Below are 25,465 nucleotides of genomic sequence, written 5' to 3' on the forward strand. Positions count from 1 at the left end.
CATGAACACGCAATGATGAGAAATAAACAATATGGTCCCCGACCACTGCCTTTTGTGTCGGCACTTAGAACAGTACCATGGACTGTAGTCTGTAAAGTCCTCTCCATCGCACTAGTGACATTGACCGTAGCATTCACACAAAGAAGAATAGGTGTCGTCTAAGTGCAGAGCAATGTCACTTTTCTTGGTACAAGTCTGGGAGGAAACGCAACTCATGTTGCACATACAACCACCAAGGTTATAATTAAGTTAGTGGTTTCCTAAGGCGAGATACCAGAGTGATACCGGTGTATTTTCTTATGGAAACACGGCAAACCTGTTTACAAGTACGAGATCTGGCCCTCGAAAAGAAAGAGTGAGGAAGTGTTGCAGCTGCTCGGCCTCTTGTATCATCCGCTTTCATCACAAGGAAACTTCCTTCGTGAATCACATCTACAGATGCCGGTGGATTGCAACATCAAAGCCATGGTTCTTCACATCGTACATCGCAACATTGTCCCTGGAGAATGACTATGAGGGACAGGAGAAATACCTCTGCAACAATGCTTCAGGCATTCCGGTTGGGTTACAATTCCTCGTCATGTTTCTAGACGCTTTCATGGGTCCACAATTGACTTAAAGGGGTTATCCCATCTTAGACAATGGGGGCATATCGCTAAGATATGTCCCCATTGACTGATAGGTGCGGGTCCCACCTCTGGGACCCGCACCTACAAGGAGAAAGTTGAGGAGGGCGCACTGCGCATGCGCAGCCATCCTCCATTCATTTCTATGGAGCCGCCGAAAATAGCCGAAGACTGGCTCGGCTATTTCAGTTGGCCCCGTAGAAATGAATGGGAGCGGTGGCCGCGCATGCGCGGTGCGCTCCCATTCACTTCAATGGGAGAGGCGGGGAGCTGCGCCCGGTTCCGTTCTCCTTGTATCCTCTATCAGACAATGGGGACATATCCTAGCGATATGCTCCCATTGTCTAATATGGGATAACCCCTTTAAAGGGTTTGTCTCATTTCAGCAAGTGGCATTTATCATGTAGAGAAAGTTAATACAAGGCACTTACTAATGTATTGTGATTGTCCATATTGCTTCCTTTGCTGGCTGGATTCATTTATTTTTCATCACATTATAAACTGCTCATTTCCATGGTTACAGACCACCCTGCAATCCATCAGTGGTGGTCGTGCTTGCACACTATAGGAAAAAGTGGCGGCCTCTCTGGTGGCAAGGACTATGGAAACTCACATAGGCTGGTGCTTTTTCCTACAGTGTGCAAGCACGGCGTCTGGTGCTGGATTGTAGGGTGGTCATAACCATGGAAACGGGCAATGTATAATGCGATGGAAAAATTTATCCAGCCAGCGAAGGAGGCAATATGGACAATCACAATACATTAGTAAGTGCCTTGTATTAACTTTCTCTACAGAATAAATGCTATTTGCTGAAGTGAGACAGCCCCTTTAAGGGTAGCTACTTATGGGTGAAACTATAAAAAATAGCTTTCTTTCTTCTGGAAGAGTGCTAATTTGCATAATCATTTCCCAGGGAGCACTGCCTGTAAAACGCCCTTCATCCGGTTGGATCTCCACAAGTTCCATTCTGGCTAACAGTGGGGGGCTCCCGAGCAAAGGACCCTCACATTATGGCCCTAATAAGGGCATATAGAAAATGGTTAACCAGGTGAAGAAATCCCTTTAAAGAGGAACTGACACCACTCCCGTTTTAGTCAATAATTATATTCTACCTTAAAGGGAACCTGTCATCAACTTCATTCTGCCCATACTAACGGCAGCATAAAGAAGAAGAGACAGGTGAGATGATTTCAGAGGTCTGTCATTTAAAAGTTAAAAGTAAATAGTTGCCAAGAACCAACATCACAATCATTGCAGACTGGGCCTGGAAAAGAGTCATGGTCACCTGAGAAGAGTCCTGGTTATTCATGAATTCCTGCTGTCCCTGCCCACCTGCTGCTGATGACTGACAGCCTTCTACCTAGTTTTCTCCCTTTCTATCTAGGAGAGAACTGCCAATCGTCAGCAGATGGGCGGGAAGAGCAGGAGATTATGAATAACCAGGACTCTTCTCAGGTAGATCTGACTCTTTTCAAGGCCTGGGCTGTAATGATTATGATGCTGGTTCTCAGCAACCACTTACTTTTAGCTGATAAATGACACACCGCTGAAATCAGCATTTCTGTCAGCATAAAGTTGATCACAGGTTCCCTTTAAAGGGATGACAGGTTCCCTTTAAAGGGGTTCTGCAGTTTGTTTAAACTAATGATCTATCCTCTGGATAGATCATCAGCATCTGATCGGCGGCGGTCCGACACCCAGGACCCCCGCCGATCAGCTGTTTGAGAAGTCAGCGGCACTTCAGGAGCGCCGCGGCCTTCTCACCGTTTACCGCCAGCCCAGTGACATCACGACCAGTATCAACTGGCCTGGGCGTGGTTAATCTCCATTCAAGTAAGCAGAGCTTAGCCGCGCCCAGGCCAGTTGATACTGGTCGTGACGTCACTGGGCCGGCGGTAAACGGTGAGAAGGTCGCAGCGCTGCTGGGCACCGCTGCCTTCTCAAACAGCTGATCGACGGGGGTCCCGGGTGTCGGACCTCCGACGATCAGATGCTGATGATCTATTCAGAGGATAGATCATCAGTTTAAACAAACTGCAGAACCCTTTTAAAGAGGACCTGTCACCTCTCCTGACTTGCCTGTTTTAATAGCTACATGCATTCCCCATGTAATAACCGTTGTGGAACATCTATTCTTATGGCTCCATGATATGCCGTTCCTTTATTATTTCTACTAGAAGTTATGAATGAATTGCTAGCAGTCTGCAGTAAGGGTACAGAGGGGTGGTAACCAGTTGGGGGGGGGGTGTACCTGCACAGTCTCACTCTATCCAATCAGTGCTGCCATTTTCAGACTGGGCAGGGACACACACCCCTACTAGTTACCTCCCCTCTGTACCCTTACTGCAGACTGCTAGCAATTCATTCATAACTTCTAATAGTGCAAAAAGTAAGAGGATCCAGCTTCTGGTAAAACGATATCCTTTATTTGATGCGGACACTTGTCTTGCACTGTATGGATTTTACTGCATCAAATAAAGGATATTGTTTTACCAGAAGCTTGATGCACAGTTTATGTCGGCCTTGTCCTAGCCACATCCGTACCTGATACGATACGCAGGTGAGTGCTGCATTTCTGACTTTCTATACCTATAACTTCTAATAGAAATAATAAAGGAACGGCACAACATAGAGCCATAAGAATAGATGTTCCAGAACGGTTATTACATGGGGAATGCATGAAGCTGTTAAAACAGGCATGTCAGGAGAGGTGACAGGTCTTCTTTAAATGACCATTCTGGAACATCTATTCCTATGACCTTATATTGTGCCATTCCTCTATTATTCTTCTAGAAGTTTCTCAGCGAATCCCCACCAATGTCTTACAGTTAGGCCTCATGCACACGACCGTTTTTTTTGCGGTCCGCAAAAACGGGTTCCGTTTTTCCGTGACCGTTTTTTCGTCCGTGGGTCTTCCTTGATTTTTGGAGGATCCACAGACATGAAAAAAAAGTTGTTTTGGTGTCCGCCTGGCCGTGGGGAGCCAAACGGATCCGTCCTGAATTACAATGCAAGTCAATGGGGACGGATCCGTTTGACGTTGACACAATATGGTGCAATTTCAAACGGATCCGTCCCCATTGACTTTCAATGTAAAGTCAGGAGTTAATATACCATAGGATCGGAGTTTTCTCCAATCCGATGGTATATTTTAACTTGAAGCGTCCCCATCACCATGGGAACGCCTCTATGTTAGAATATACCATCGGATTTGAGTTACATCGTGAAACTCAGATCCGACAGTATATTCTAACACAGAGGCGTTCCCATTGTGATGGGAACGCTTCTAGTTAGAATATACTACGAACTGTGTACATGACTGCCCCCTGCTGCCTGGCAGCACCCGATCTTTTACAGGGGGCTGTGATCAGCACAATTAACCCTTCAGGTGCCGCACCTGGAGGGGTTAATTGTGCGTATCATAGCCCCCTGTAAGAGATCAGGGGCTGCCAACGCTGGGCGCACTATGAACAGCGCACTGAATGTAGGCAGGCTATAGCTAAATGATTACGTACATGGAAGATATACTATATTTGTATTCAGGTCAAATTGCCGTGTTGGCACTTTGCGATAAATAAGTGGGTTTTGGGATGCAGTTTGGGCACTCGGTCTGTAAAAGGTTTGCCATCACTGCCTTAGGGGATGTCCCTGCACATTCAGACACTATTCAAACAGTGCTGCCAGTGTCGGACTGTGAAGGGACATGCCCACAACTGGTAACACTCATCACTCATAAAGTTTGAGTAGCAATAAGTGAGGAATGCAACACAGAGTATATGAAAAGTAGCCCCAGAATAGGTTACAGGGAATACAAGTACTTACTAAATCAGACATGTCAGGAGAGGTGTGTCAGCCGTGGTGGCGTGGCCCCGTAGAGTATTTCATATTGTTTGGAGGTGCTGGTCTAAGGGTACTTTCCCCGTCGCCGGAACTGCCTGCCGGATCCGGCAATCTGGACACAAACTGATGGGATCCGTCTGACAAATGTATTGAAATACCGGATCCGTCTCTCCGGTGTCATCCGGAAGAACGGATCTAGTATAATTATTGTTATTTTTTTTTGCATTTTTAAAAGGTCTGCACATGCGCAGAGCGGAAAGCCGGATCCGTTTTGCCGGAACCGGAACTAATACACTTCAATGTAAATTAATGTCGGATCCGGCATTCCGGCAAGCGTTCAGTATTTTTGGCCAGAGAGAAAACTGCAGCATGCTGCGGTGTTTTCTCCGACCAAAAAACATAAGAGGGACTGAACTGAAGACATCCTGAATGGATTGCTCTCCATTCAGAATGCATTAGGATAAAACTGATCAGTTTTTTTTCTGGTACTGAGCTCCTGTGACGGAACTCAATACCGGAAAACAAAAACGCTAGTGTGAAAGTACCGTAACTTAGTTTTTTGCATATGTAAGGAAAGGGGACATGTCCTCTTTGTACTGGCCATATATTTTGCCATAACTTATCGTGATGTCCACCAAAAACACACACGTTTATTCCAACAGGTTTAGGACAAGCCTCTGTTTGCCCCTCTTGTCTCCGTGCAAACATAGGATTGAGCACGCTTAACCCCCTTGTCTTCTTCTATGGCAAATATCAGGGGTCAGCCGGGCCACCCGCATGCACATCAGACTGTCGACAGATCCCACTGACAAGAGCGAAGTGGGAGATTTATCAAACACTCTGCCGGAGGATGGGACTAATTTATGATGAAAAGCAGGTCTCATCACAAATTAGGCCCATCCTCCGATAGTCCGTGCGCCTGAAAGAAATAGGTGGCTGCTCGGAGCTTCTATTGGACCCTAAAATGTGCCATGACCCCTCTCTGTCCACCACACAACCCATTTTTAGGAAGAAAAAAAAAAAACTGGTACACTCCTATGTGTATAGCCAGCTTTATACTATTACTGATAATACAAAGAGTTAAGCACGGAATACGGAGAACTTCGCCTCCCATATACAATCAGCAGAGACTAGGAAACATGTTTAGTCGCCGGCTGATCTGGTTCAGTAAACTGGAAAATCTTGTAAAGCCACCAAACGGAGAGGCTGACAGCTGTCCTCGTGTGTGGTAAGAAAGGTGGAAGCTACCGGATAAGCTAGAAAACAGCACAAACCTACAATAATCTGATCACATTTCAAGGCGCAGAAGAATCACAATAAACACCCAGTAAAAATAGGGTGCAAAAATGGCATCACCATATGCTTTAGGCCTCATTCACAGGACCGCGGGACCGCGGGGCCACCGTGCCCCCGTTGTGGACCGCAAACAGCAATTCTGTAAAACGAAGCCCACAGAGGTCTACCCACGTATTACATAAACTGGCAATCATTTTGATGACAGCAAAACAATGGGCCACATTTACTAACGTCAGTGCACCTCGAGATAAACCATTCCAAAGCTTGGCACAGGGGGTGTGGTTTACCAGAAAGGGTGTGGCTTTGCCGGAAACGGGGGGTGGTCTAAAATGTGATATTCACTGTCAAAATTGGGCCACAATACTAGCGTAAAATTCTGTCTCAAAAGCAACCAATAGTTGGTACAGAGTTAGGCGAAAATGTCTAGCCAGGGGCCACATTTATCACCCAGCCCGAGTCATAGAGATCTGGTGCAGGCGTAGACAGCCGGTCTAAGCTGACGCCATCTTTAGGATTAGTAAATCCGCCCCAATAAGTCAAAAGAGTAAGGCTAGGTTCACACTAGAGCGTTGTACAGCGCGTTCCTACGCGCTGTAAAACGCTCAACAGGCAAAAACCAATGTTTCCCTATGGGAATGGTTCTCACCTGAGCGTTTTACAGCGCGTACGAACGCGCTGTAAAACGCCCTACGCCCCAAGAAGTACAGGAGCTTCTTTGGGGCGTATTGTCGCGTGTATTGTGGCCGTTTTATCATTGGATGCCTCTGTGGTTAATCACACAAACGAGCGTACTATGCGCGTTTTCAAAATACAAAAATGCCCCAAAATACACCTTAAAAACGCCTCCAAAAAGCGCTTATCGAATATGCTCAGGTGTGAACCCAGCCTAAGAGGTTCAAACTATCAACTATCCTCGAGAGCCAGACCGTCCCTCGTATTAAAGAGATTGTGACTAAAATGAGTGAAACCGCTCCGACAAATGTGTCTCTACAAGTTCTGAGTGTCCAGTGGTAAACATGGCCTGAGGGCATCTCAGGGGTGATGGAAGAAAGACAAGGACAAGACCGCTTTAGGCACTGGACTGGTGACATACGCTGAACAGTGCAAGTGCAGAAGAGGTACCACCCAGGCACAGAAAGCGGTGACGTAGGTGAATCACATCACCGCCACCATCTGCCGGATAAAGCCAGGAACCACTGGGTCACCACTGACTACATGAGATCCGACAAGATCCAGAGGCTTTCTGGCATAAATGTCTGGCCGTCAGCAGGTAACTATGCCGGAACAGGCTGCCGCATTTCAGGATCATGTGAACCTAGCGCAGAGCATTCTATGTTAGAGGGGGCCATTCTCCCAACTATGAAGCCTAAACAACCTAAAAGGGCACATGAAAAGTAAGCAGAGCTACTGTGGGGTCTCCTGTTCCAGACAACCCTCCTTTAGATATTCTGCCTAGTAACGACTGGCACTCATTACTCGCATTTACATGCGGCAATTATCTTTAGTATGGGGTCGAACGACTGATGATAAAATTATTTGCCCCCTTTTGTTTCCATTTGTAGGCAGCATATCCCGGTTTACACAGAGCGATGTGATGCCAACAAACCAGCATTTTTTTATGCCACACAAGGCCTCATGCGCACGACCATATGGTCCGCAAAATATGGATACCGTCGGTGTTGCTGACCCATCGACTTCAATGGCTCCATGGTCTGCATTTTGCATCCAACTATAGGACATCTATCTTTTTGCGGGACGGACACATGGATGGGGAAAGCACTGGTCATGTGTGTGATTTCCACCTACGTATGTCCGTTCCACAAAAAGGTAGAATATGTCCACAAAATGCGGACCACGAGTCACTGAAGAAAAGATCTTCATTCCCGATTATCGGCGGTAATAACTGTAACTGCCCCTTAGTGATGGCCAAGAGCCCTATCTACGGTGGCTTTAGAAGGCCCTGGCATTCAATGAAGTCAATTGCTACTGGGAGAAACTGGAACCTTACAAGCCACCCATCTCCTCCAATATCCTGGTATTCTGAGGATATTATTACAGGCAGTGGAAGTACGGTACAGGCCGGAGCAGTAAGGCAGGATTGTACGGCCAAGGACAATCTATTAGCATTCCTGGTTTGTAATATCCAGGGCTGCACCGGGTTCAGGCTTCTGGTCCATGGCACAGAAAGAGAAGGATCAGCATCTGCCGTGTAAATACTAGATGATGTGCTACACGTCTGGTCTCCAAATCCAGTCCTCATGAGTCACTCGCAGGCCAAGATTTTAGGGCAGGAGATATTTAAACATATTGCTTCGTGATACACGCAGCAAAGATAATTAGTGTAATGTGAAAATGTTGGCACTTTTCCGGTCACCGAGGGCTGTAGGATGTTCCTGTCTGCTTAGAAGCACTCAGCTACTAGATGGAATCAAGCCATTATTAACCGTCTCATCCTAAGCTCCACACCTTCATTTTTGGACCATACATAGGTATTTTTGGGCTTTTTCTTTGCGAGATAGGACGTTCTAACTTTGTAACACTATTTTTAAGCAAATGGCCTCAGCTGCTTCTGTGGCTCTCAGAGATAATGATGAGAGTTCTGGTGATGCACAGCCTGTAGGGTATATGGATCACCCACTCTTAGGATCGGGGGTTGGGGCGTCAGCTGGACACCCTGCAGATCACATATTTTTGCCACATCTCATAAATAATAATAATAATAACATTTATTTATATAGCGCCACAATATTTCGCAGCGCTTTACTCATCAAGATACCTTAAAGAGACCCTGTCACCTTGAAAATCCAGTCCAGTCTGTTATAGAGCAGGAGGAGCTGAGCAGATTGATATATAGTAATATGGGAAGAGATTCAGCCATTTATACATTTAAATCTCTGCACATTCTGAGCTTAGGAGTCCTGTGGGCGGTCCCATCAGTGACTGACAATTAATTCTGTATACAAACAGCTGTAAATCACTGGTTGGGACCGCCCACGGGACTCCTAAGAGCAGAATGAACAGAGATTTAAAGGCTACGGATGCCTTCGGAAACAAAAAAAATAATAAAAAAAAGCATTATTTTTTCAATTGGACTTTGTTAAAAAAAAAAATTGCTACTTTCTCAGTATAAGGCTACCTTCACACGACTGTATGAATGGGTCCACATCCGTTCTGCAAAAACCCATTCATTCCAATGTGGCTGCAAAAGATGCAGACAGCACACCGTGTGCTGTCCACATCCGTAGTTCCATTCTGCGGCCCCACAGAAAAGATAGATTACGTCCTATTCTTGTCTGCAGTTGTGGACAAGAATAGGCATTTTCTATCACAGTGAAGGCCATGTGTGGTCCACAAAATACACAACCCACACGGGCCGATATCCGTGTTTTGCAGATCCTCAATTTGCGGACCGCAAAACACTACGGTCACCTGAATGAGCCCCAACGGCGTAATCGGTGTATCTGTGTTTACAATGAATCCTGTCATCTGACAGCTCATGTGAGTCCCTTAGCTGCGATCTCCTGAAGCTCCTATCACTTATTTAAGACATATTCTTATCAGCATGACAAGAACTGAGCTGTAATGAGTGTTTATGAGCTGTCAGGAGTACAAAGAACAGAGCTACAGATCCTCTCTCAATTAACCCCTGTAGTACAACTTCTGCACAATTTTAATAAAGACCAATAAAAAAATTAATCTACCGGTATTTTATCCCAAAATGAGTAGAATGCAATAATCATTTTTTTAAAACGCGCCCCCCCCCCCCCCCCAAACGAGTCTATAGCCTTTAAATAAGTATTTGACAAGTTACGCTGAATCTTTCCCCATAAAACTGTATATGAATCTGCTCAGCTCCTCCTGCTCTACAACATGCTGCCTGCAGACTGCACTGTATTTCCCCTTGGTAGTGGTAGTAAACCATTTTATCCACAAATCTTATTCTTACTATAAAAGACAGGTGATAAAATATTGAAATTTCCTGTAGTCCCCTTGTAAAGTAAACTCGCTATAGAGGCAGTGAAACCACTTTGGGTACACTGTGGGGCACAATATGGAGGCTGTAGCTACTGACTATGGCACACAGGGTCTGCAGGGGATGGTACTACTAGGGGGGCCTTATTTTAGACCACCTAGTTGTCTGGCTCCTAAACCTAGAAAAGCGTTGTCTAGGCCTGACCTCCTATACAGTACTATACCATTTATCTTTTTAATCACTTATGCCGTTTATGCTTCGGTAGAAGATGGCACAAAAACCACAGATTTTTCAGGTGGCTACTTTCCTTTTCTCTTTATCACCGCCTTCTCAAGCATATCCATTGTCCCTCCACAGTATGGAAGCTAACCAGCAGCAAACGTTATCGTGTACGCCTTTAAAAGGGAAACTACATGGAGCAGACCCGTAGATAAAAGCATTCAGTATACTTTATTCTACTTGGGGCTCATGCACACGACCGTATGCGTTCCGTGAGCGGGGCCATATGTCCCGGAGCGGCATACATCGTGCGCACGGGAGCGCACAGCATCATAGTAACCTATGGTTAATATACATTATTGGCATAGTAACCTATGATGCTGTGCGCTACCGTGCGCGCGATGTATGCCGCTCTGGGACATATTGCCCGCTCACGGAACGCATGTCTCGGAGGGCATACGGTCGTGTGCATGAGCCCTTACAAAGTTTTTCTCTTTCAACATCGCATATACCAGGGATGGCCAACCTGAGGCTCTCCAGATGTTGCAAAACTACAACTCCCATCATGCCCGGACAGTCTACAGCTATCAGCCTACAGCAGGGCATGGTGGGAGTTGTAGTTTTACAACAGCTGGAGAGCCGCAGGTTGGCCATGCCTGGCATATACAATAAAATGCTGCCCGGTCCGGGTTTCGCTCCTGCTTCATCTGCACGCCCCAGAACATGCATGGAACCAACTTCCAGCGACTGCAATACTATACAAGGACTTAGTCTTAAGAAGATAACCTACAGTCGAGAGTCGAGACAATTGAGACTATTTTTTCCATGGGTATAGATTCCGTCGGTGTAATCTGAGGCATGTGGTTTCCAACCATAGGCTTATCGCCTCGTTGCTAAATCTTCAGTCACATGCTTTATTCAAAGCCAATGGTCCATCACGTGTTTTGCTCTTGGTATACACAACATACAACCTACCTACCAATTATGAAAGATTGAAAAAAAAAAAAAAAGAAAGTCATGTTTAAGCTCTAGATAAGGCTACTTTCACACTAGCGTTTTCATTTCCGCTATTGAGATCCGTCATAGGATCGCAATAGCAGAAGAAAACGCTTCCGTTTTGTCCCCCTTCATTGTCAATGGGGACAAAACTGAACTGAACGAAACAGAGAGCACCAGAATGCATTCCGCTCCGTTTGGTTGCGTCCCCATCGCGGACAGAATACCGCTGCAAGCAGCACGTTTCTGTCCACGATGTGGTGCGAAGCAAGACGGACCCATCCTGGCACACAACGCAAGTCAATGGGGAGGGATCCGTTTTCTCTGACACAATAGAAAACTGATCCGTTCCCCATTGAGTTTCAATGGTGTTTGTGACGGATCCGTCTTGGGTGTAGAAGACATAATACAACCGGATCCGTTCATGATGAATACATGCGGTTGTATTATGGTAACGGAAGCGTTTTTGCAGATCCATGACGGATTCTCAAAAAAACGCTAGTGTGAACGTAGCCTAAATTGGATTGTTCCACATGAGCAAAATATTCTGAAAACTAAAACGTAACAAATGCAAATACATTGATGCAAACATCCTAAGCATCTAGCAGGCTGGACAAGGCAATACTCCAAAAAAGAAAAAATCCCGGGTTGCTTTCTATTGATATCTATGAATGGATGTGTTGGGCTACCATTCCTGTAGTCGATGGTTATATAAACGCTGCCGACCATGAAATCTCCAGGGATGCAATTTCTACTGATGGCCTATGCCCATGACACCCTGCTCCCCACCCAACCATCTGTGGTCTGCAGTAGCTCCAGAGCTCCATGAGTTCTTGTACTGGACGGAGCTGGTCCCATTGGCAGCAGTATTGCAGTAACCCGTCCACTACAGAAATAGACAGAACTGTGGAGTCCCGACTTCCAGCGCTGACCTGGCGGGATACAGGGTGTCTGACCCCTGCCGAACCGATACCGATGGTCTATCTTGAGGATAGGTCAACAATATTAAAGTACTGGAAAACCTCTTGAATCGGGCGTGGACAAATAGATTAAAGTGAACCTGTAACCCTGGAAATGCAGTCCAATCTGTGTTACCGATTGGGAGGAGCTGAGCAGATTGATCAATTGCGGCCTGAAAAAAAAAAGCTTCATATAACTTGGATTTCATGTATTTACTGGATTTTTCGCTTTATAAGACACACTCTCCCCCCCCCCCCCCCCCCTTATAAAGCGAATACTAGTGAGCACTTCCATTATGCATTAGGTGTCGGGCACAGGGAGTGAAGAGCTGCTAGCGCTTCTGGTACGCACCCTTCCTGGTCTTCCTTCCTGGGACAGCACTGCACTGTCCTGAGCGCCAGTGCAGCACAGGCCGGAAAATACAGGGTAGTGCGACTTCTGCAGAGACCACCAGCCGTGGAGAGGAGCTCTGGCATAGGAGGAGTTTTTTATTTTAATCTGATTGGGGGGTCTGACACTGAAGGCTGATCTGAGGTCTGATGGGAGTCTGACTTAAGGTCTGATATGGGGTCCGATGTGATGTCCTGATATGGGGGTCCGATGTGATGTCCTGATATGGGGGTCTGATGTGATGTCCTGATATGGGGGTCTGATGTGATGTCCTGATATGGGGGTCTGATGTGATGTCCTGATATGGGGGTCTGATGTGATGTCCTGATATGGGGGTCTGATGTGATGTCCTGATATGGGGGTCTGATGTGATGTCCAAATATTTATGGGGTTCTGATCTGAGGATCTGATAAAAAAATATTTTTTTCTTATTTTCCTCTTAAAACCTGGGGTGCGTCTTATCATCAGGTGCATCTTATAAAGCAAAAAATTTAAGGTGTCAGAGCTGAACCAGGTCATACCCATAATTTCACCCAGGCAGCCACCCCGATGTTAGTATCGGAGCATTTGAGCATTAGTATCGGGTCTTTTATTTATAATAACACACTGCCGGCAGTGTGTTCGGTGACGTCACCGGCTCTGATGGGCGGGGTTTAGCGCTGCCCTAGCCGTTTTACAGGCTAGGGCAGCGCTAAAGCCCACTCATCAGTGCCAGTGACGTCACCAGGCTCACTGCTGGGCGGAAGCCTCCGCCTGGCAGCCCCATGGAGAGCCCGGTACGTCACCGGAACTACAAAAAATGCCTTTGCCCTTCGCGAGTCAGCGCAGGGCAAAGGAGAGCAACCCAGACAACCCCTTTAAAGCAAAATCACGCACCTTTCTATACTCAGGAGTCATGTGGGTGGTCCTCTCTCATAGAGATAGAACTGTCAATCACCGATAGGACCACCCACATGACTCCTAAACAAAGAAAAATGCTGTGAGTTAGGGTACTTTCACATTAGCGTTTTTCTTTTCCGGCATAGAGTTCCGTCACAGGGGCTCTATACCGGAAAAGAACTGATCAGGCATATCCCCATGCATTCTGAATGGAGAGCGATCCGTTCAGGATGTCTTCAGTTTAGTCGTTTTGACTGATCAGGACAAAGATCTCCGGCGAAAAAAAACTGAAGACATGCCTGATCCGGCATTTTTTCCCATAGGAATGTATTAGTGCCGGATCCGGCATTCGAAATACCGGAATGCCGGATACGTCTTTCCGGCCTGCGCAGACCAGTAAAAATGAGAAAAAAGATACAAGACGGATCCGTCTGTCCGCATGACAAGCGGAGAGACGGATCCGTCCTTGCAATGCATTTGTGAGACGGATCCGCAACCGGATCAGTCTCACAAATGCTTTCAGTCAGCGGCAGATCGGCAGTTCCGACGACGGAACTGCCCGCCGGATCACACTGCCGCAAGTATGAAAGTAGCCTTAAAATGCATAAAACACATGTTTTGCTGAACTTTTTCTCACAAAACTATACATGCTAATCTGCTCAGTTACTCCTGCTCTATTACATGCTGCCTGTAGATTGAACTGTATTTTCAGGGTGACAGGTTCCCTTTAAATGGTCACAAGCTCTTCAACCTTGTATAAAATTAATAGTACAGGTGAATATAAGAAACTTTGTAATATATCTCAGGGCTTGTTCACATCAAGTGCCAGATCAGCACGTAACTGAACCAAATGGACCTCACTGACTACAGTACTGTCTGTTTGGTTTTCACTTGGGATTCCAATCGTTTAGCAGAAGAAAAAAAAAAAGGTCAAGAGATTTTGTCCCTGTTTTTCGACAGAATCTGTGCAGGCCCTGAACAGAAAATAGACAGGAACAATGCCTTTTTCATCCTCTAGCAGCTCATTCCTTGTCACCTCTCCACAGACATTAATGGGCAGTATGTAATCTGATTCTTTGGGGAGCTGGCAATCCGTTTTGGTCTCTCAAAACAGATTTCGCACAACATATTAGTTTAGGATGGGGGGGCGGGGGGAGTGGAGAAAGAAGCATTTTTTTATGACAAGATGTATTACAAAGTTTCTTATATTCGCCTGTAACACTGATCTCTACAAAGTTGATTGAAAAAGTAGTGACCATTTAAGACAAGTTTTGTTTAAAAGCCGATAAGAACAAAATCGCGTAACAGATTTCTATTAACCCTTTGGCTTCCAAACCAGCATGTGTTCCAGTCCATAGCAGAATGCTTTTCACAAGCAAGTCTATCGGACTGGCTGACTGCTCTCTCCTGAACAATCTTTTAAGCTGACCAAATGAACAGGAAGGGGAGCGCATTGGGGACCGGGCGTTGTTGGAGCGACAGAGTCAGTGGACTGGCAAGGCGAGTGTAAGAGCCATTATTATTTTTAACCATTTGCGGGTCAAGCCCAAGCTTCCTATTGTGGAGGATTACGCCTTTCATGGTGTAATGACAGCCTTGATAGAATCGGCTTTCAAAATGCTGACAGAATCCCGTTTACATATAGTGGGTCATCTTCTCACTGCAGGCTGCACTATGCTTGTATTAGGGCTCATGCCAACAACCGTAAGTGGTCCGTGCCCGTGCTGCGGACTGCAAATTGCGGTCCGCAATGCACGGGCACAGACCGTGGGGCAGATGCATGCGGATCGTGGACCCCTTCAAGCATCCGACGGTCCGCACAGCGAAAAAGTAGTGCATGCGATACTTTTTTGCTGTGCGGAGGCACGGCCAGAAACACTACGAAAGCACTCCGTAGTGCTTCCGTGGGGTTCCGATCCGTGCCTCCGTTCTGCATTTCCGTGATTGCGGACCCATTCAAGTGAATAGGTCCGCGATCCGTGATGCGGAATGCACACGGCGGGTGTCCGTGTATTGCGGACCCACTGTATGCAGGCAGCAATACGCCCACGGGGGGCACATGGTCGTGTGGATGAGCCATTAGACTGTATCACTAGTGTGACAGACATATAGTCAACAGTATTATCCAGTACAACCTCTGGGTGGCCTGCAATATTCTGTTCTCCTGGAAAGTCCCTAAAGAGAAAATCATTATGTACAGTGCAGTGGGTAACGGCGAGTATAAAGAGCTCACTTGTTTTCTGCCTTTTGTTATACGTAGCTGCGCGCACCTCTGCCGCCAGATTCTGCTATTCTATTCCAGCCTAGGAACACAACACAGAGGTGAACCTACAATGGCCAATCACTGACAACTCAAGTGTGGACTAACTGTGTGCGTAAGACAACCGCTTATATGTCTGTTACTTCGGGCGCTGCTAAACGTCGCGGCAGTGCTGCATTTTTGGTGCGGCAAAACAATGCACCGAAAAAACACATGCGGTTTTTGCAACAACATATTTATGTGCGCGTTTTTGTGTTCGGTTTTGGTGCACATTAAGGCCTCATGCACACGACCGTTGATTTATTCCGTGTACATTGTTCTGTTTTTCGTGATTTTCTGCGGACCCATTGATTTTCAATGGGTCCGTGGAAAACTCGGCTAATGCACCGTTTGCCATCCGAGTCAGTGATCAGTGGTTCCGGTCCGTCAAAAAAATAGAACCTGTCCTATTTTTTTCACGGAAAACGGTTCGCAGACCCATTCAAGTCAATGGGACCGGAGGCGCACAAGATTGTCATCCGCGTCCGTTTTTTTCCTATCATTTGCATGGCAAACCTGTCTTTTTGGAGGATCCTTTATGTCTGGTGATCCTCCAAAAATAAAGGAAGACACACGGAAACGGATCACGGAACAACGGAACCCCATTTTGCGGAACGGAACACAACAATGGTCGTGTGCATGAGGCCTTAATCTGCACCGTGTGCTGCCAACAGTATCAGTATGTGCTTCTGTTGTTCTGCCGCTCCAGTCCTTGCCAGTCTGTATGTCAGATCTGCGTCCGGCATGATGTCTGACCTGATCCTGCCTGTGTTCCTGTCGTATTCAGTCTGCGTTCCCTACTCCTTTGGTCCAGTCTGTGTTTTAGTCGTCCAGTGTTTCAGCTCTGCCTGTTTTTGTGTGCCATCTAGATCCCTGGAGACCTGCATTCTAGTCCTGGTGCCTGTTCAGACTGTGTCTGCGGTTTTGGTGTCTTTTTCAGTCTCCTGCCGCTGGCTTCAGAGTTCATGATTCCAGGGGGTCAGCTGCCAAGTACACCAGGACCCTCCAGGAGGAAGCAGTCAATATCACTGTTCAGGAGTTAAGCCTGAGGCTACTTTCACACTTGCGTTCGGAGCGGATCCGTCTGGTAGCTGCACAGACGGATCCGCACCTATAATGCAAACGATTGTATCCGTTCAGAACGGATCCGTTTGAATTACCATGAAAGTCAATAGGAGGCGGATCCGTTTTCAATTGCACCATATTGTGTCAGTGAAGACGGATCTGTCCCCATTGACTTACATTGTAAGTCAGGACGGATCAGTTTGGCCGCGCATCGTCAGCTGCAAGCTGCGTTTTGGTGTCCGCCTCCAGAGCGGAATAGAGGCGGAACGGAGCCAAACTGATGCATTCTGAGGGGATCCTTATCCATTCAGAATGCATTGGGGCTGAACTGATCCGTTTTGGGCCGCTTGTGAGAGCCCTGAAACGGATCTCACAAGCGGAGCCAGAAACGCCAGTGTGAAAGTAGCCTAATTCACATATCCGTGTTCAAATCCTTGAGCAAGTGGTCAGTGATGCATCCGTGAAGGATCCGTGTTGAGTCCATGAGTCCATTTTTTGCTGTCCGTGTTGCATCCGTGTTTCACTGACACTGAACAGCTGAAAAATCATTTTTAAAGCATCTCTTTTTAATGATCCATGAAACACGGATGCTACACGGACGTCATCCGTGGCTTTCACGGACCCATAGACTATAATGGGCGTGAGTGATCCGGGAACACGGACCAAGATATGACATGCATCCGTGCTGAAAACATGGACCCACGGACCGTGCTAAAACACTGATGTATGAATACACACATACAAATGAATGGGGACGTATGCTGTCCGCGGAGAACACGTACGTGAAACACTGACGTGTGAATGAGGCTTTAAAGGGTGAATACTGGGGAATTGCCAGAATGACCCCCTTAGTCCCCTTTCACACGAGCGAGTTTTCCAAGCGGGTGCGATGCGGGACGTGAACGCATAGCACCCGCACTGAACCCTGACCCATTCATTTCAATGGGTCTGTGTACATGAGCGGTTTTTTTCACGTATCACTTCTGCGTTGCGTGAAAAAAGCAGCATGTTCTATATTCTGCGTTTTTCATGCAGCCCTGGCCCCATAGAAGTAAATGGGGCTTCAGTGAAAAACATATTGCATCCGCAGGCAAGTGCGGATGCGATGCGTTTTTCACTGACAGTTGCCAAGAGATGTTGTTTGTAAACCTTCAGGTTTTTTTTATAAAATGCGTGAAATACGCATCAAAACGCATTGCACCCGAGCAGAAAAAACCGAACGCAATCGTAGACAAAACTGACAGAACTTGCTTGCAAAATAGTGCGAGTTTCACTGAGTGCATCCAGAGCCAATCCGTCACGCTCGCGTGAAAGGGGCCTTAGGGTTTGGCCCAACATCAAACCAGTTACTGGCACAATGGTTCCACAACCAGTGATCCGTGACAGCAATGCTACCAGGACCCAACTAGAAAGGACATCCAGGTCACACTCCAGGAGCCTTTGTGAGTTACTTCTGTCATATATCAGGCGTTTTAGGTCCTTTCATGCGGCCACACAATTGCATTTGGATGCTAAGCCCCAAAAAAACTCTAAAAGGCCTTCAAACATGTTCTATCTACTTACAGTCAAAGGCAACATATTACGGTCCCCAATTTATACTGTAAATCCCCCCAACCCACATACGGGAGGGATCCAGTCAATAACCAATGTAAAGGTCGGCTTATTTTAAGCTATCAATCTGGATCCATCTGACTGAGACTGAAACTTGGCAGATCTGGCCGGGCACTGGAGCAAATGCATGAAACCTACAGTACTAAAGGTGCCCGTACACATTATGGTCGGCTAAACCCACTGGGGGGGGGGGGGGAATCTATCAAAGGGATGTAAAGGGAAACTGGAATAGCTGCCCACAGCCACCAATCAGATTCCACTTTTCATTTTTCAGAGCTCCTTTGGAAAATGAAAGATGGAATCTGATTGGTTGCTATGGGCAACTAAGCCAGTTTTCCTTTACTCCAGTTTGAGAAGTCTCCCTCACAGATTTTACCAGGACTGACGATCTAATGTGTATTAGGTATTTGGATGTCTCTCAGATGTCGGGGGAGAGAGGAATCGGGCTGTTGAATTTTAACACGCCTGATGCTTTATTGTTAGAGGAGATAAGCCGCCACCAGAGATGTGGTGCGCGCTCAACTGAACCTAGGATCAGGCCGGTAATTTAGTGGCCACGCCGAGGCCGGTCATTTTAATTGCCAGTATTTTCCAGTGCGCACTGCTACTAATGAGCGCTTCCATTGTGGAGCGCTCATTAGTGCAGCCTTTTTCCAACCCTCCCGTGTTAATTAAAACATAAAAAACACTCACCTCCTCCATTTGCTCGCGCTGCTGACTGGATGTGCAGGACAGGACCTGTGAGACGTCATCACGCTGGAGAGCAGGTCCTGAGCTTCCAGTCAGCAGGGGGCGTTCACCCCAGCGCAAGCAAATGGAGGAGAGTGTTTTTTTTTTTGCAGAAGCAGACTGGGGACACTAATGGGGGCATTATTCTAACTGGGGGCACTGATGGGTGGCATTATTCTAACTGGGGGCATTATTCTAATTGGGGGGCACTATTCTTCCTGGGGGTCATTATTCTTCCTGGGGGGGCACTAATGGGGGCATTACTCTTCCAGGGGGGCACTAATGGTGGGCTTTAATATTACTGGGGACACTAATGTGGACAGTTAATTCTAGGGGCGCTAATGAGGGCATTATTAATTCTGTGCGGCACTAATGGGGGCATTAATTCTAGGGGGCACTAATGGAGACAGTATTAATTCTGAGGGGAGTATTAATATTACTGGGAGCCACAGTAGGATAGCGACTTAACACCCTGTGTTAAGCCACGCCCCCACAACTACACCCCATTTGGGTGTGGCTTAATTTGGCCGGTATTTTTTGTTGGGAAAGGTGGCAACCCTAGGTGCATGTGAGGGGAAAGGTGGAGAGGAATCACTACCGGCCAACAGAGCGGATGCATCAAGTCCTTAAAAGGATATATGCAAAGGTCTGAATGGCCGGTCCGGCGCTGTGGTGAGGGAGTTGGGGTTCATTCCCTGCAACAGACCTGTCTCGATAAGGGATACCCTGGTTATAACAAGTTGCTGTTGTGGATAGGGGATAACTATCAGACTGGTGGAGGTCCTACAGCTGGGACCCCACCAATCACGAGAACGGGGGCCCTGTAACATGTGGAGCCCCCGAGAAGTGAGCGGCTGATCGGAAAAGTGCGCCACCGCTCCATTCACTTCTATGGGAGCGCAGGAGATAGAGTACAGCACCCGCCTCTACTGTGCTTCCATAGAAAGGAATGGAGCGGTGGCGCGCAGTTCTCACCATCCAATCCGTCTATTTCAGGGGGGCTCCACACGGCCCCCATTCTCGTGTGGGTAGGGGATAACCTTCCATAATCAGAACAGATGTAGCACACAGAGCGCAGCCCAAAAGCTATTGCTAAGAAGAAGCATCTTTCCCGGTGACAAAACTAAATGTCCGACAGGAAAAACGATCCCACAAAAACCACTGGGGACATGGAGACCAAAGGACATGCAGGGAGATGAATGGTGGTTTGAGGTCTGACTTCACTAACGCAATTTCCATATAGGTCCTACAAGGCGGGGAAAGCCCTTTGGCACTGTGCGGAGTTTTCTAACACCACGCGAAGGGCCATTACTGAAATCAAAAGCTTCTGTGTCAGCTTTCCAACTTCTCCTATCATGGGCGTCCAACCAGCAGTGCCCATCGCCCGCCACACAACCAGCACCAAGGCTCTGTTCACATGGTGAGCTGAATTGGAAGTGCTCCGTGAATCTGTAAAAGATTCAGTAGATCTGGAGAGTGGTGACCTTAAATCACTCCGCATCACCTGCTACCAGAAGAGGCTGAAGGGAAGTGCCAATCACAGTTCACGTCCAGCCAAGGGTCTAATGATCAAGCTCAATACCCAGTGCCAACTAGAGGACTACAACCCAGGTGAGGAACGTGGACCTCAACAAGTAGGACAACTTCTAGACCGGCAAGACTGAACAGGGTTTTCTGATCATGACCCATCGTAGATCACCAATACCGGATCGGCAGGGGTCCAACTCCTAGCCCAAATTAATGTGGGCAGCACTGCAGTAACCAGGAGAAACCAGTAACCAGACCTTCCACAGTGAGGGGTATTTGCCTCTATCCCATGAAGAGATCTTCACTCTCAGAAGACGTCTTCTCCTGCACCGCGTCTTTGTTCTTTAGGAAATTATCTAACATGCCGGAAGAATTGCAGAACTTGTATGTGAATCTTTGTCCACAGATCTGATAATATCGGAAATAGGCCTCATGCCCACGGCCGCAGTTTTGGTGGCTCAGATGCGGACCCATTCACTTCAGTGGGGCCGCAAAAGATGCGGACAGCACTCCGTGTGCTGTCTGCATCCGTTGCTCCGTTCCGCAAAAAATAAAAAATATAACCTGTCACCTGCACATTGCCGGTGTCCGTGTTTTGCGGATGTGTGAATGGACCCTTACACTGCGGTTTCACCACACCAAAATCTGCACGGAAAAAACGCACATAATCTTAACAGCGTGCAGCCACCTAAGGCCACCTGCACACGTCGCAGATTATGCACATTTTTTTAATGCAGAAAAACCTCAGCATAAGGGCTCATGCACACGACTGTATGTAATTTCGGGTCCGCAAAACACGGATCCGCAAAAAGAACGGATGACATCCGTGTTACATCCACATTTTTTGCAGATCCATTGTAACAATGCCTGTCCTTATCCGCAAAACAGAAGAATAGGACATGTTCCATCTTTGGCGGAATGGAATTGCGGAAATACGGATACGGAATGCCTCATGGAGTCAATTCTGGGGTTTTCTTTGCGGCCCCATTGAAATGAATGGTTCCGCATACGGGCCGCAAAAAACTAAAAAAATAAAAAAATTGAATGGACAAGGCAGCAGCAGCAAGGTGGACGAGGCGACGCGTCTCACGGACACCCTTTGTAAAGCCTAGGGTGAGATCGGGGCGAAACCGCCACAAAATGCTAAGTCTTAGGCTAGGTCTACACGACAACATTTGTCGAGCGAAATTTTGTTGCACCAATGTCGCGCGACAATTTTTATAATGCTAGTCTATGGTGTCGCACTGTGACGTGAAATGTTGCGACAGTCACAAAAAATCCATTCGAGATGTCGCAGTGCGACACCATAGGCTACCATAATAAAAATTGTCGCGCGACAAATGTTGTGGTGTAGACCTAGCCTTAGGCTTCGGCTACCCGGCGATGTTGGTTGAGCAACACCTGTCGTGCGGTGTAGCGGCACCAGCACAGAAATGTATGGGGTCGCAGCGGAGCTCACACGTGTGCCGCAACCACAACCCCAGAGTTTCGGGTCGTGCAACCTATTCACTTCCACTCCAGCCCTCTACACCGCCATCCTTGGGCATGACAGCTACACATCAGCCCAAACCCCTGTCCGGCACAGGTAACGTGACTTATATGCCACCTCTCTCAGCACCGGTCAGTTCCACTGACTCCTATGGTCCCCATCTCCGCTGCAGTGAGAATGGCCACCTTCATACATAACAGATACCTGAGGAGAGCCCCGACAACTCTGCCTCACCAGGACACATCTTGACAACTCACCCACAGTAGCCACAGTGTCAAAGTCATCCAACTTGTACTGCTGCTGGCCCTCCGGGCAGGGAGGGGAGCTGTGCCCACATCCAGTCAGTGCCAGGCACCCGGGGCTCGGGCTGGCGACCCCCCTATCTCCGCTCCCTTTGCTGGCACTTCTGGCTTTCACCGCCCCGGCCGCCGCCGCCTCCATCGGTGCGATGTGTCAGCGATATACAAGGACTGTGCGATCAGCTTCTCCTATGGGGGCCGGGCAGCATCTGATGACAGGACCTCTGTACTGTGCACACCTTGCGGTAACCTGAGAGGCGGACGGGAAACGCAAGTTGAGCTGGAGGTAGTAGCAGGCTCACTGAGAAGACGGGGAAAGCCCCCGGTACGGGCAGGTGGCACTGCCAGCAGCCATCCGTCTGTCAGCCGTCATTGTGTCTGGAGCCTGGCACTGCAGACAATGGCACGTCCCACGTCCCTGCTCATCCTGCCATCTGACCTGTAGCCGGGAACAGCCCGGCCTCTGCCCGCTGACCAATCTCCCAGTCTCCGGGGCTGGCTGCCCGTCTGTGCCCTGAGTTGGCAGCCCGTGTGCCCGTGGTCTCTTGGCTCCGTACAGACAGACGCGTCTTTGTACTGCGGGCAGGAGTAGTAGTGAGAGGTTGTGCCACTTTCTGTGTCCGTTTCACCACATTGCCGCTGACTCCTCCCCTTCCCTGCAGATTCAAACTGCAGCTTATTCACACAAGGAGAGTCCAGAGGAGGCGGGGCCTGTCCGCCTTACACCGCCCATTTTTTGGAGCGGCGGGGCGTGTCGCTGTGGCTCGAAGCCGTCAATCCGCCTCATGATCCCACCCATTTCTGGCAGAGGTGACTCTGATTGGCCCTCCCCACAGTCTATCACTTTCAGGGAGGCCGCCCACCACGCGCATCCCATTCCACAGTGACCCGCCCATGACTTGTCACTCTTTCACAAGCCGCACCCAAACAGCGGCATACAGCGACCAACGACCCGCCCACTTCCTTGTCGTTCCAACACAAGGCGCGCCCACCGCCTGGCCCCGCCCACAAGCGCCGCTGTTTCAAAAGCCCCCCTTCTTGTGACACGCCCACGTCCTGATACTGGCCGAGGCTACGCCTTTTTACTAGTCTGTCGCCTGCCCTTTGTTTGTGTTCGCGTACAGCCTGGCTCTGAGGAGAAGGGGGCGGGCTATTGTACAGCCAATCACCAGCGTGGCCGGGGCTGACCCTGCACACCTGAGCCGCCTCAGACACGCCCCGCTAGGTGAGCCCGGCACGTTGGAGTAACGAGCCCTGGAGGGGCTGTCTATCATGGGAGGTCCCTGTGTTGTTTAGGACGGGTCCCTCACCGGTGCAGAGTACAATAGGCTCCAGCGCAGTGACTGATGGGGACGTTGGGTCCTTAGGAGAAAATTATTTTAAGTGGGGCTGGCCAGCTGTACAGTGCATGTGCCAGGCAGCCTTGTATCATTGGCACACAATGTGCCTCATACCATACACAACCACCTATGATTTACAGTAACCAGGGAGAATGGACTGGCAGTGGGGTACCTGATCTAGGCCGTCAGTATCAGAGTGGTGGGGGTCCGAGTCCGACACCCAGCACCCTCACCGGACAGCTGCTTGAGGCTACCTCGGCACCAGAAGCACTGTGTGGTAGCTGTGTCAGGGTACTAACTGCAGTGTGCCAGCGCCAGAAACGACACAGTGTAAAGCCCTCTGTTTCCGCACTGTATGCCATTAGTTTCCAGTGCCCAGGCAACCCGAAACAGCTGATGGTGGGGTGTCACACCCCTGCCGATCTGATACCGATGACCCTGCCCTGTAGCCTGCCCATTATTTGAGATAGAAATGTAGGGCCTTCTCAACCAGCTGATCGGCGGTGGTCTCGGGTGTCAGACTCCCGCCGATCAGATGCTGATCTATCCAGAGGATAGATCACCAGTTTAAACAAACTGCAGAACCCATTTAAAGTGCTCTGGCTGGCGTGGGCACGTCCAGCAGAGACGTGCCCCCCGCACACCTGCCCCTAGCAGGGGGTAAGCTAGACTAATTAGAAACTGATCCCCACCCTTCCTTCCAACAGGAAGTGGGACTCACCCACCTCTCTCTGGGGAAAGGAGGGGCATTTAGAATGGAATGGAAGGTTCCATTCTATCTAAATGTAGCTCTGCCATATTTGCTGCCACCTGCTGGTAAACCAGACACATTAGATATAAACAGTTACATAACAAGATTATGAATGCACATTGTGGAGGACCTGGAATAAATACACAAGATGACATTTTGTTAGACCAATAAAGACAGTAGCAAGGTGCAGAAGTGGTAACACCACTCTGGGGTGTTACATGTGCCCTCCAGTAATATGCCCACATTGTGCTTCCCAGTAATATGCTCACATTGTGCCCCCAGTAATATGCCCACATTGTGCCCCCTAGTAATATTCCCACATTGTGCCCCCCAGTAATATGCCCACATTGTGCCCCCCAGTAATATGCCCACATTGTTCCCTCCCAGTAATATTCCCACATTGTGCTCCCCAGTAATATGCCCACATTGTGCCCACCAGTAATAAGCCCACATTGTGCCCCCCAGTAATATTACCACATTGTGCCCCCCAGTAATATGCCCACATTGTGCCCCCCAATAATATGCCCACATTGTGCCCCCCAGTAATATGCCCACATTGTGCCCCCAGTAATATTCCCACATTGTGCTCCCCAGTAATATGCCCACATTGTGCCCCCAGTAATATTCCCACATTGTGCCCCCAGTAATATGCCCACATTGTGCCCCCCAGTAATATTCCCACATTGTGCCCCCAGTAATATTCCCACATTGTGCTCCCCAGTAATATGCCCACATTGTGCCCCCAGTAATATTCCCACATTGTGCCCCCAGTAATATTCCCACATTGTGCCCCTCAAAGAAAGTAAAAAAAATATATACACCACATACTTACCTTCCTACTAGCAGCAGCAGCAGGACATAGGCTGCTCTAGTCTGTAAAGGAGGCGGAGCCGAGGCTGACTGCTGGCCGGCCCCGCCCCCTGCACAGACCAGAGGTGCGGAGAGACGGCAGGGGGGAGGGATGATGAAGCAGGGACCTGATTCTCTGCTTCATTATGGCAACTGTCTCTGCTTCATATGGACGCAGGGACAGCTGGCAGAAAGCGGGACATAGCTCCCCCGTACCGGGACAGCCACTGAAATCTGGGACGGTTGGGAGGTATGACACAGTCCCACCTAGAGAAGGGTGCGTGGTAAGATTGATTGAGGCATTCCTCAGGATTAGGTCATCAGTAT

The 25,465-nt window shown here is 48.3% G+C and overlaps 1 protein-coding gene across 1 annotated transcript in view; it reads right to left on the reverse strand.

The window, feature by feature from the left end:
• PRKX (protein kinase X-linked) overlaps positions 1–22,868 on the reverse strand; it is a 143,583-nt gene extending 120,715 nt beyond the window's left edge. The window contains exon 1 of the mRNA XM_040423753.1: positions 22,157–22,868. Within this exon, the coding sequence (XP_040279687.1) occupies positions 22,157–22,340 (184 nt within the window). The 5' untranslated portion in view covers positions 22,341–22,868. The remainder of the gene's footprint in view (positions 1–22,156) is intronic.
• Between the last annotated feature and the right edge of the window lie 2,597 nt (positions 22,869–25,465).

Source organism: Bufo bufo, chromosome 3, assembly GCF_905171765.1.
Source record: "Bufo bufo chromosome 3, aBufBuf1.1, whole genome shotgun sequence".
Classification (NCBI taxonomy): domain Eukaryota; kingdom Metazoa; phylum Chordata; class Amphibia; order Anura; family Bufonidae; genus Bufo; species Bufo bufo.